We start from the raw sequence: 12,491 nt of genomic DNA, 5'->3' as shown, positions 1-12,491 counted from the left end.
TCTTTTATCCTCTAAAAACCCACAAAACAGAACCAATTTTCATGTTTTCTGTTTTTTTCCCTTAATACCTTTGAAGATACTAAAATTCTGAAGGGAAGATTTTTTTTTTCTTTTCTCATTATTAAAAAGTTAAAACTGCATCATCACTAAATCTTTTTTAATCATTTAAATAAATTTGCCTTTCTCAATATCTTTGTACTCTTGCGTTTGCATTTTAGAGCTCCAGTCATTTGATTAAGGACGTCTGGAAAGTGGGGCAGCTAGGTGGTGAAGTGTATAAAGCACCAGTCCTAAAGTCAGGAGAACCTGAGTTCAAATCTGGCCTCAGTCACTTAATACTTCCTGACTGTGTGACTAGGCAAGTCACTTAACCCCCTTGCTTTAGGAAAGGGAAAAAAAAAAAGAATGCCTGGAAAGTATTTTATTCCATTAAAGGTCTTTTTTTTTTCTCTTGTAGGATGTTATTGTTTGCTTATAAACATATATCTTTTGCTTTGTGGAATATTATATTCCAAAATCTTCTTTCATTTATAAGATTTCATTTGATCTTATCAGCTTAGGTTATCTCTATGCATATGACACTCAGTCTACTTGTCTAGGTCAGACCTCTCTCCTGGCTGCCATTCTTGCATCTCCAGCTGCTAAATAAACATTTCAAACTGGATCTCTCAAAGGCATCTTAAACTCAGCATTTCAAAATTAAACTCCCCCTCCCCAACCCTCACCTCTTTCTAATTTCCCTATTGTTTTTGAGGTACTACCATCTCAATCACTCAGGTTGGTAACTTAGTTTTGTTTTGTTTTTTTGTTCTTTGATACATTTATTGTCATTTATTTAAAGAATAAGTTGACATTATTTTTTTTTTGTTTGGCATCTAAATATTAGTAATTTGTATTTTTTCTTTTTCTTTTTTTATTTACAAAACATGTGCGTGGGTAATTTTTCAACATTGACCTTTGCACAACCTTCTGTTCCAAAATTTCCCCTCCTTCCCTCCATCCTCTCCCCTAGATGGCAGGTAGGCCAATACATGTTAAATATGTTAAAATATATGTTAAATCCAACATATGTATACATATTTATATAGTTATCTTGCTGCACAAGAAAAATCAGATCAAGAAGGAAATAAAAAAAACAACTGAGAAAGAAAGCAAAATGAAAGTAAGCAACAGAGAGTGAGAATGCTGCGCTGTGGTCCACACTCAGTTCCCCATGGTCCTCTCTCTGGGTGTAGATGGCTCTCTTCATCACTGAACTAGTGGAACTGGTCTGAATCATCTGAATTATCTCATTATAAGAGAGCCACGTCCATCAGAATTGATCATCGTATAGTCTTGTTGGGCAACTTAGTTTTTATCTTCAACTCCTCACTTTCTTTCACCTCCCATAGGCATTCTACCCTTGTAATAGTTCTCATACATGTCCCCTTCTTTAACGCTGTTATTAATTTGGGTCAGGCCCTCATCTTCTCATACCTGAACTATGGAAGTAGCCTATTGTTTGTAATTCCTGCCTCATGACCTTCCCTTTCACTTCATTCTCTAGTCAGGAGTCAAATTGATCTTCCTGAAATACTAATCTAACCATATCCCCTTTCAAATTCAATAAACTAGTGGTTTCCTAATGTCTCCAGGATCAAATCTAAAATTCTCTCTTATTTTTAAAACCCTTCATAACTGACTTTTTACCTTTTCAGTCTTCTTATACCTTATTCCCTTCAGCATATTCTGTGATCCAGTGACACTAGCCTTCTTTTTATGGTTCCTTATAGTAGATACTTTATCTCTCAACTACATGCATTTTCTTTTTTTCCCAATGAAATTTTATTTATTTAAAATATAAGTGCAAAATGGGAAAAGAAAAAAAACCAACATTGTCATGTGCATAAGAGAACATGAGAATATTAAAAATATAAAGTAATACATTACCATTTCAAGAAAGCATATATAATAAACACTACACATTGCACTCCGAGCGGTCTATCTTTTCTTAGCTTCCTTATAAGTTTCCTTTTATTTTCTGCTGAGAATTTTTTTTTTACTTTATTCTTTTCTCCCTTCCTGTTTCCCCGCCACCAAGAAGGCTACAATTAAAGCTATAGATGCACATACAAGTATATATACATATATGCATATACACATATACAGATATATAGATATCTATACTCATACACAGATACACACACAAATGCATTCATATAAGATTGTACTATACTTGTTTATCTTGCTTCTCTGAAGATGGATAACATATTCCTTTACAAATCAAAATCATTCCATATTTTTCTAAATCTAAAACTTATCTAAATCTATTTCTAAAAAATCTTATTCTAAATCTAAAACTTATCATTTCCTATACTCCAGCAATATTCCAATCTTATACTGTCTAATTATCTTAAATACTCTAAAACAATATTGAATCATATGGCTGACATATTATGTAGTTTCCTAATTTTTCTCCTTTTAATTAAATTTGTTTTTGCTTTAGCTTGATCTGAAATAATGATTACTACCTTTGCTTTTTTTTCCCCTAAAAATTCTACTCTTGGTCTTTATTTTGTTTGTGTTTATCTCTTATTTCCTATCTCTCCTTACTCCTCTGCTTTACTTCTATATTTTGCTTTCCTATTTCTTAGCTTACCCATTCCTCCCAGAATTCCTTTATCCTCTCCCTGTACCTTATCCCTTTGCCCCCTTATTTCTTTCTGAAAAGACTTATTCTACACACATTCTCTCTCTTTCTCTGTCTCTCTCTCCTTCCCTCCCTCCCTCCCTCCTTTTCTCCCTCTCTCTATGTGTATGTATATAAACACATACATATGCATACATATGTTGTTCCCTCTTTAACCCATTCCCAATGAGAATAAGATTTCAGCACTCTTTGCCCTCCCTTCCACTAGATTCTTTTGTATTTTTTTTTTTTGCCTCATTTAAAGGAGATGATTATTCCTTTATATCCCTTCTTATAGTTTTTTTTAAAAGAATCATCCAATCGCGCTCAATTCAGCCCAAACTTTTATTTCAAACTACCCAAATAAAAATGATACTCATAAAAGAATTGATAATATTTTTATGTATGAGGTAAATTATTTTTACCTTATTGAATCTGTTATAATTAATTGGTCTTTAGTGTTTTACTTTAGATTTCTCTTAGATGTTATATGTCAAATTTTCCTTTAAGTTCTGTCTTCATTATAAATATCTTTTAGTTTGTTAAATGTCCTTTTTTGTTTGTTTTGTTCAGGATTATACTTAACTTTGCTGTATATAATTACCCTTGGTCATAATCCCCAAATCTTTTGCTTTATGAAATACAGTATTCCAAGATCTGTAGTCCTTCCACTTAGTAACTGGCAGGTCTTGTATAATCCTTATTGTAGTTCCACAATATTTACATTGTATTTTTATTATTGCTCCCAATATTTTCTCTTTAACCTGGGTGCTTTTTAACTTGCCTATGATATTCTTGTAAGATTTCCTCCTGAAATTTCTTTCAGGTAATGATTGGTGGATCTTTTCTATTTCTGCTTTGCCTTCTTGTTCTAGAACTTCATGGCAATTTTCCTTAGTAATTTTTTTTTTAATATTTCATCAAGATTTTTTTTCATCATAATTTTCAGGCAGTTCAACTATTCTTATATTATTTCTCCTTAATCTCTTCTCTAGATCAGTTGCTTTTCTAATGAGATTTTTCACATTCTTTTCTATTTTTTCATTCTTTTGATTTTGTTTTTATTATTGTGTGTGTGTGTGTGTGTGTGTCTGTCTGTCTGTCTGTCTTAGAATGTCATTAGCTTCCCTTTGCTCAATTCTAGGTTTCAGGGAATTTTTTTTTTATAACCTTATCCCTTGTATTCATTTTTCCAAATTTCCCCTCCCTCCCTCAACTCCCTCCCCTAGATAACAGGCAATCCCATACATATTAAATGTGTTAACAGTATAACCCAGATACAATATATGTGGTGTGTAAGAAATGACCAGCAGGAGGAATACAGAGAGGGTTGGAGAGACTTAAATCAACTGATGCTGAGTGAAATGAGCAGAACCAGAAGATCACTGTATACTTCAACAACAATACTGTATGAGGATGTATTCTGATGGAAGTGGAAATCTTCAACATAAAGAAGATCCAACTCACTTCAGTTGATCAATGATGGACAGAGGTAGATACACCCAGAGAAGAAACACTGGGAGGGGAATGTAAATTGTTAGCACTAATATCTGTCTGCCCAGGTTGCATGTACCTTCGGATTCTAATGTTTATTGTGCAACAAGAAAATGATATTCACACACATGTATTGTACTTAGACTATATTGTAACACATGTAAAATGTATGGTATTGCCTGTCGTCGGGGGGAGGGAATAAGGGAGGGGGGGTAATTTGGAAAAATGAATACAAGGGATAATATTATAAAATATATATATATATATATATATATATATAAATAACCTGACTAGAAAGACAGTAGTGCTAACAGTTTACATTCAATTCCCAATGTTCCTTCTCTGGGTGTAGTTGTTTCTGTCCATCATTGATCAAGTGGAAGTGAGTTGGATCTTCTTTATGCTGAAGATATCCACTTCCATCGGGATATATCTTCATACAGTATTGTTGCTGAAGTGTATAGTGATCTTCTGGTTCTGCTCATTTCACTCAGCATCAGTTCATGTAAGTCTCTCCAAACCTCTCTGTATTCATCCTGCTGGTCATTTCTTACAGAGCAATAATATTCCATAACATTAATATACCATAATTTACCCAACCATTCTCCTTTGACCATTTATCAATTGGAAAATGGTTTGATTTCTTATAAATTAGGGTCAGTTCTCTATATATTTTGGAAATGAGGCCTGTATCAGAAAATATTTTCTCAATTTGTTACTTCCCTTCTAATCTTGTTTGCATTAGTTTTGTTTGTACAAAAGCTTTTTAATTTGATTTTGGCATAAAGAAAAAGGTCATAAATAAATTAGAGGAACATAGGATAGTTTACCTCTCAGACTTGTGGAGGAGAAAGGAATTTGTGACCAAAGGAGAACTAGAGATCATTATTGATCACAAAATAGAAAATTTTGATTACATCAAATTAAAAAGGTTTTATACAAACAAAACTAATGCAAACAAGATTAGAAGGGAAGTAACAAATTGGGAAAACATTTTTATAAAGAATCTGATAAAGGCCTCATCTCCAAAATATACAGAGTATTGACTCTAATTTATAAGAAATCAAGCCCATTCTCCAATTGATAAATGGTCAAAGGATATGAACAGACAATTTTCAGATGATAAAATTGAAACTATTTCCACTCATATGAAAGAGTGTTCCAAATCACTACTGATCAGAGAAATGCAAATTAAGACAACTCTGAGATACCACTACACACCTGTCAGATTATCTAAGATGACAGGAACAAATAATGATGAATGTTAGAGGGGATGTGAGAAAACTGGGACACTGATGCATTGTTGGTGGAGTTGTGAAAGAATCCAACCATTCTGGAGAGCAATCTGGAATTATGCCCAAAAAGTTATCAAACTACGCATACCCTTTGATCCAGCAGTGCTACTACTGGGCTTATATCCCAAGGAAATACTAAAGAAGGGAAAGGGACCTGTATGTGCCAAAATGTTTGTGGCAGCTCTTTTTGTAGTGGCTAGAAGCTGGAAAATGAATGGATGTCCATCAATTGGAGAATGGATGGGTAAATTATGGTATATGAATGTTATGGAATATTATTGTTCTGTAAGAAATGATCAACAGGATGAATGCAGAGAGGCTTGAAGAGACTTATATCAACTGATGCTGAGTGAAATGAGAAGAACTAGGGGATCATTATACACTTCAACAACAATACTTTATGAGAATGTATTCTGATGGAAGTGGATATCTTCAACATAGAGAAGAGCTAATCCAATTCAAACTGATCAATGATGGACAAAATCAGCTACACCCAGAGAAGGAACACTGGGAAATGAGTGTAAACTGTTAGCATTTTTTGTTTTTCTCCCCAGGTTATTTTTACCTTCTGAATCTAACTCTTCCTTTGCAACAACAACAACAAAATTCGGTTCTGCACATATATATTGTACCTAGGATATACTATAACATATTTAATATGTATGTGAATGCCTGCCATCTAGGGGAGGGAGTGGAGGGAAGGAGGGGAAGAATTCGGAACAGAAGGGAGTACAAGGGATAATGTTGTAAAAAATTACCTATGCGTATAGTACATGTGTCAAAAAATGTTATAATTATAAAATTAATAAAAAAAGAAAAAGGAGTGGCTTCAAAAAGTTATCAAGCTGTGCATACCCTTTGATCCAGCAATGTTATTACTGGACTTATATCCCAAAGAGATACTAATGAAGGGAAAGGGACCTGTATGTACCAAAATGTTTGTGGCAGCTCTTTTTGTAGTGGCTAGAAACTGGAAAGTGAATGGATGCCATCAATTGGAGAATGGTTGGATAAATTGTGGTATATGAATGTTATGGAATATTACAGAATATTACATTCTGTAAGAAATGACCAGCAAGAGGGTTGGAGAGACTTAGCTGATGCTGAGTGAAATGAGCAGAACCAGAAGATCTCTGTACACTTCAACAACAATACTGTATGAGGATGTATTCTGATGGAAGTGGATATCTTCAACAAAGAGATGATCTAATTCAGTTCCAATTGATCAATGATGGACAGAATCAGCTACACTGGGAAATGAGTGTGAACTGTTTGCATTTTTGTTTTTCTTCCCAGGTTATTTTTGCCTTCTGAATCCCATTCTTCCTGTACAACAAGAAAACTGTTCAGTTCTGCACACATATATTGTATCTAGGATATACTATAGCATATTTAACATATATAAGACTGCCTGCCATCTAGGGGAAGGGGTGGAGGGAGGGAAGGGAAAAGTCAGAACAGAAGTGAGTGCAAGGGATAATATTGTAAAAAAAATTACCCATGCATATGTACTGTCAATAAAAAGTTATAATTAAAAAAAGAAAAGAAAAAGGAATGGCTTTTATCTAGCTCCATTATCTTCTTCTAAATGTGAACCCCAAAATTCTCTATTACTATGGGGATAGTAACCTCATCTGAGGTTAGGTTCTTTCTCCTTTGCTTACTCACTTTCATTTATTTATTTATTTTTGTTTTGTTTTGTTTTTCTTTATTTTTAGCAGCTTAGTGTGATCAAGTTCTAGTCCTGAGGTATGGGAGATTATGTCCCAAGTCTCAGGTCCTTACTATTACTTTCTGCAGTGTTTCTGAACACTCAGCCTTAGGCATTCTTCTCCATGCCTGAGTCTGGGCTAGAACCTCAAATCATGCAAATGATTTTACTCCCTATCCTTCCAGTGTTCGAAACTATAGTTGTCCTCTCTTCCCTGGAACTAAAAAGCAGGGCAGAGACTCAGCTCCCACCTGCAGTAGTGTTCTTGTCCCCCTGCTACTGTACTCACCAGGTCTGTGCTAGCTACTTCTTCCTTTTGTGGCATCTCAGCTAGAAATGCTTCTATTTAGCACAGCTCTGCTTGGCTCCCTTCACAGTGGATGGTCCTTCATTTTTTTCATACTCAGTGGTCAGATATGCACACTATCAGTGAAATGAAGCTTTCTATGACTGAACCCTTCTCCCAGCTTCAGCTGTTCCCGGGGCTTGCTTGTTGTTTGTTAATTCCTTAGGCTTGGCCTTCACTAGAGTTGAACCTCTGCCCCTGAAGGTTAGGTCTTTCGTGGAGAGTCTTTAAATGCTTTAAGAGAACAAATGCTTTATCTTTACTTTTATTTTTACTGAGTCAATGTTCTGACTTTTTCTGTAGAGAAATCTGGAGAGCTACAAGTTTTCTGATCTATTCCACTATCTTCCCAGAATCCTTTCCTCAGGCTACATGCATTTTTACTAGATTGTTTTCCTCCTCATCTGTGCCCTTTAGTTCTCCTGACTCTCTTTAGATACAGCTAAAAGTCCCATGTTCTAAGAGAAACTTTTCTTGGTCCTCCTTAATGTTATTGCTTTCCTTTTGAGATTCTCCTCTCAGCCCCTACCTAATCTTATTGGTACATAGTTGCTTGAATGTTGTTTCCCCTTATTGAGCTGTGAATTACTTGAGAGCAAGGATTGTTTTTTGGCTTTTTAAAATAATATATATCCAGTGCTTAGCATACCATGCATAATAAGAGCTTTTAAAAATGCTGTTTGACTGACTGACTTAATGATGAGCAGCTGCCTGGTCTTTGTGATCTTATCTGTGTATCCTTGGTGCTTGAGCTACTTGCTTTCTGGATGTTTGCAGTATTCTTTGGATTTTAATTGACATTTCTGATTCTTCTTTTTGGGCTTCCTTTAAGGAAGTTATTAGTGATTTGCTATGTCTTTACTTTGTCCTTTGGTTTTTAATTTATTTGGACAGTTTTTATGACTTCTTGAAATCTATTCCATTTCCCACCTTTTTTGTTTTTTCATGGTTTTTAGGGATTCCAATAATTCTTAAATGATTTTTCTTTGACCTGCTTTCCAGGTCATTTGATGTTATCGTTGTTTGTTTTTTGTCTTACATTTTCTTCCATATTTAACATTTTTTTCTAATTTTCTCCCATGAGTTTCAGTTATAATTCCCATGCATATGATTTACAAATCTATATATCTATCCTGGCTGATCTCCTGAGCTTCCAGTTCCTGTATTATCTACTGCCTATTTGATATTTCAAACTTATTCATCTTCATATTGGCTCTCTAAGGTGTTCAGTGACAAGTAAAAACTGCCATTTTACAGATGAATAAAGTAAAAGTCATGCTTAAAGAACATCTCTGACTTGTCCAAGTGCTTGCCACTATGTGGCAGAGCCAGAATTTGATCTTGATTTTTACTTCAAGTGCAGAATTCTTGGCATTTTTTCATTCTGACTGTATCGTCACAGCACTTCTTACACCTATTGCCTGCCTGATTTTGGCTTGGTGTGTTGAGGAATTGGATTTGAAGATTACTCTTCAACAAAATATCTCAGGGTTTGCCATTATCTTTTCTTAATTTACTTGTTATGGGAGGCATCTGCTAAGTGGCTACTGGGGATCTAATTCTGACCAGCAGAATAGAATCTTCATGTGAGAGGATGATAATGCTATGAGACAGAAAGGCAGTTGCATTCTCTGACCTCTCTCCTCTTTCCCCTCGCCTCCTATATATTTCATTCCCAATTCACAAGCAGTATCTGTATTAGTAAAGGCTGACTTGCAATTTTTTATGATTCACAGCTGTGGGACCTTTCAGATAATCAACCTGCCCCTTTACACTTAGGCATGGTCCTTAACATTTACTGATTTTCTACTGTTTGCCTTTTTCCAGGTTAAAAAGCAAAAACTACTTCTTGAATTGGACCAATATGCCTCGGATGTGGCAGAACTCATACGGACCCCTATGGAAATGCGTTATATCCCCCTCAAAGTAGCACTGTTGTAAGTATTTCCCAGTAAAACAGAGTTTTAAGCCAGCAAACAAGAAGGAAAAAATATGATTAGAGTTCACCATGTTTATTAGATATTTGGAAATGCAAATGTCTTAGTCATCAGATATATTCTATAGTTCTGTTTCTTGACTGGCAAGGGATAGAGACAAAACCATTTATTCTCTTTCTTGGTAGAATAATATTCAAAAATAGATGTTTTGTAAATTTTGTTTTGTTTTGATGATTTAACTCCCTTCTTCTGTGAGCATTATTTCTGTAGAAAATTTTCCGTTAAAATAATACCTAGTTTTTATATAGCTACTTATTTCATACCTCTTAATATATGCATACTTAGAACTTAAAATAAGCTGGGATGTTTCTCTTCTGTTAGGTAGATTGGAAAACTGATAATAGTAATATTATAGCCTCTGATTCACCCTTTGACTTAGTAAATGTATGGTTCTTTCTGAAATTATAATGCTGCTCCAAAGTAGTATTACATAACTTGCTTACTAGGCAAATACTTGCTCCCACATAATACTTCTTTCCAGTGGTTTTGATTCTTTTATGAGGATAACTTTTATTCCTGAGAGTTGCAAATGTGAATTTATAGAAAATTTGTGCATGTAAAGAGAACTCATTCCTGGAATAGGCCCACATCTTTTCAGATTGAATTGCTTAAAAGGTATGGTCACTGTTTGCTTTGTTAAATGTATTTATAAATTCTTCACCTTCAGATTCCCCTCATATTTTAAGGCTGTCCTGGGTACTTTTCCCCCCTCCATCAATCTCCTTTAGTAAAAGTTAAAATATTGTTTAAAATTGTATAGTGTTTGAACTTGTGTACTACATATATACTACATACATATCCTTGATGTCCATCTCAGTGAGCCCTGCTGTTTGCTGACAAGGGTGAATCTGAGGTATTTGTAACAATTCAAAAGAAATGATTAGTGTGTAGAAACTTGATAACACAGCATATTGGCCCTTGATTTTTCTGTAAAGGCTTTTCCTGGACTATGAATGAGTCTGAGGAATCTAGTGAAGTAATATTTTCTTTGCCTAGAATGTAACATTTCTGAGATAGTTGCAGTCTTACTGAATGCATTTTGAGAGGATGTGGCACAAAGTCAAGACTGTGGATAATGCTTGTAGTGAGCAATAATTATCATGCTGAGTATGTTTATGTGTTCTTTCCTAGCTATCTTTTAAATCCCTACACAGTATTATCTTGTGTTGCTAAGTCCACTTGTGCCATAAACAACACCATCATTGCTTTCTTCATTTTGACTACAGTTAAAGGTAAGATACTAAGTGCATAAATTTTAAATGCTGTATAAATGTTAATTATTATTATAGTTGTTATAATTATACATGAAGTTTCCTAACATTGTGAACATGAAAATTGATTCATTTTTATAAATATACTGCATAATATGAAGACTTTAACAATGAAGTTAGGTAAAAACAGCTAGCCCCAAATGCACACAAATAATTTTTGGAGAGTTCTAGGTAAATAACTTATTTTGTATAATCTCTTACATTAATGATGGCAAAGTTGATGGACAAATATATTTCCTTTTCTTTGTTCCAAATAATTCTCTACTGGCTAGTTTTAATACTTAAAATTATCTGAGGCAAACAACCAGCTTCTATATATTATTGTAAAGGCTCATCTTTTGAAATGAATTGTTTTCTTTGAGTGCTGTTTGAAACAAACAGGTCTCTCTTATCAGGGGATGTGTGATAGCTGGCCGAATTTTTTGTTTGTCCCTGAATTGTGTCAGGTAGGCATTTGACATTCTCTGTAATAATCCATTTATTCTACATTCTAACCTGAAGTGAATAAGTACTGGCATTTGGAAATGTTATCTCAAAAATGGCTGTTCCCAAAGATGCATTTATATATATAAGAATAATCTTGTGATTTCTGTTTTCAGTGGGTCTCATGGGAAAAACCCAAGGCATTCTGCTATGTACAGTATTTTCTTGACCCTTTAAAGAAATGGGAATCTTTTAAGTACATATACTATTAAAATATATAAAAATAAGTAAGTACAAAGAATTCAGTATTCTTAAATTGTTTACATCTCAATTTTTGGACAACCTTCATTAATTTATTTGTAGAATTTTACTCCCTCATATTTAGTCTGTCCTTAGCCATTGTATAATAGCATTATATATACAACTGTACATTATATGTATAACTATAGCCTTTATCTCACTGTAGTATGCCAGTATGTACAGTTTTCTTAATCCTTCTGTTACTATGGTGCATTTTTTAGGAGAGATGTGATATGTGTGGGAAAAGATAATGAGTTCAGTTTGACACATGTTGATTTTAAGATATCTACAGGATATCCCATCTGGAATATCTAATAGGCAGTTGGAGTTGCAGGTCTGCAGAAAGTTTACAGCTGGATAAGTAGATTTGAGGAATATCAGTAGAGATATGATAGTTGAATCTGTGGGAATAGATGACATCATCAAGTGAAACACTATAAAAGGAAAAGAGAAGAATGCCTAGGATAAAGTCTTATGGGATACTCACTGTTAGTGGGAATGAAATTAATAAAGATCTTGCAAAGAAATAGGTAGGAGGAGAACCATAAAAACTTATATCCCAAAAACCTAGGGAAAAGGAAGAGAGAGTGTTGAACAGTGTCAAAGACTGCAGAGAAGATAAGAAGGATAAAAATTGAGAAAAAGCCATTCAGTTTGACAACTAAATGATCATTGGCAACTTTGAAGAGGGCAATTTCAGTTATATTATGATGTTGGAAGCCAAAATGTAGGAAGGTAAAAAAAAAGTAGAGGAGAGGAAGTAAAAGCATCTATTATACCCACCCTTCTCAAGGAATTTAGCTACAGAAAGTGAAAGAGTTATGGGAAGTTAGTAGGAATGGATCAAGTGAGGGTTTTTTGAGGTTGTAGGAGACATGAGCATGTTTGTAGACAATAGGGAAACAACTAGTTGACAAAGAGATTGAAAATAATTAAGAAAGTGGGGGTGATAGAGCAGGCAATATGTTAAAGAAGATGGGGTATGA

General features: G+C 34.3%; 1 protein-coding gene across 4 annotated transcripts in view; it reads left to right on the top strand.

Moving 5' to 3' along the window:
* Positions 1-12,491, top strand: part of PIGU (phosphatidylinositol glycan anchor biosynthesis class U) — a 142,893-nt gene that overhangs the window by 73,168 nt on the left and 57,234 nt on the right. For all 4 annotated transcript variants that reach the window (XM_074292451.1, XM_074292448.1, XM_074292450.1 and 1 more), the window contains 2 exons: positions 9,342-9,451; positions 10,643-10,743. In XM_074292451.1, the coding sequence (XP_074148552.1) occupies positions 9,342-9,451; positions 10,643-10,743 (211 nt within the window). The remainder of the gene's footprint in view (positions 1-9,341; positions 9,452-10,642; positions 10,744-12,491) is intronic.

This window comes from Sminthopsis crassicaudata, chromosome 2 (assembly GCF_048593235.1).
Source record: "Sminthopsis crassicaudata isolate SCR6 chromosome 2, ASM4859323v1, whole genome shotgun sequence".
NCBI lineage: Eukaryota > Metazoa > Chordata > Mammalia > Dasyuromorphia > Dasyuridae > Sminthopsis > Sminthopsis crassicaudata.
Note: the sequence above shows the minus strand (reverse complement) of the source record. Positions and strands in the feature narration are given on the sequence as shown.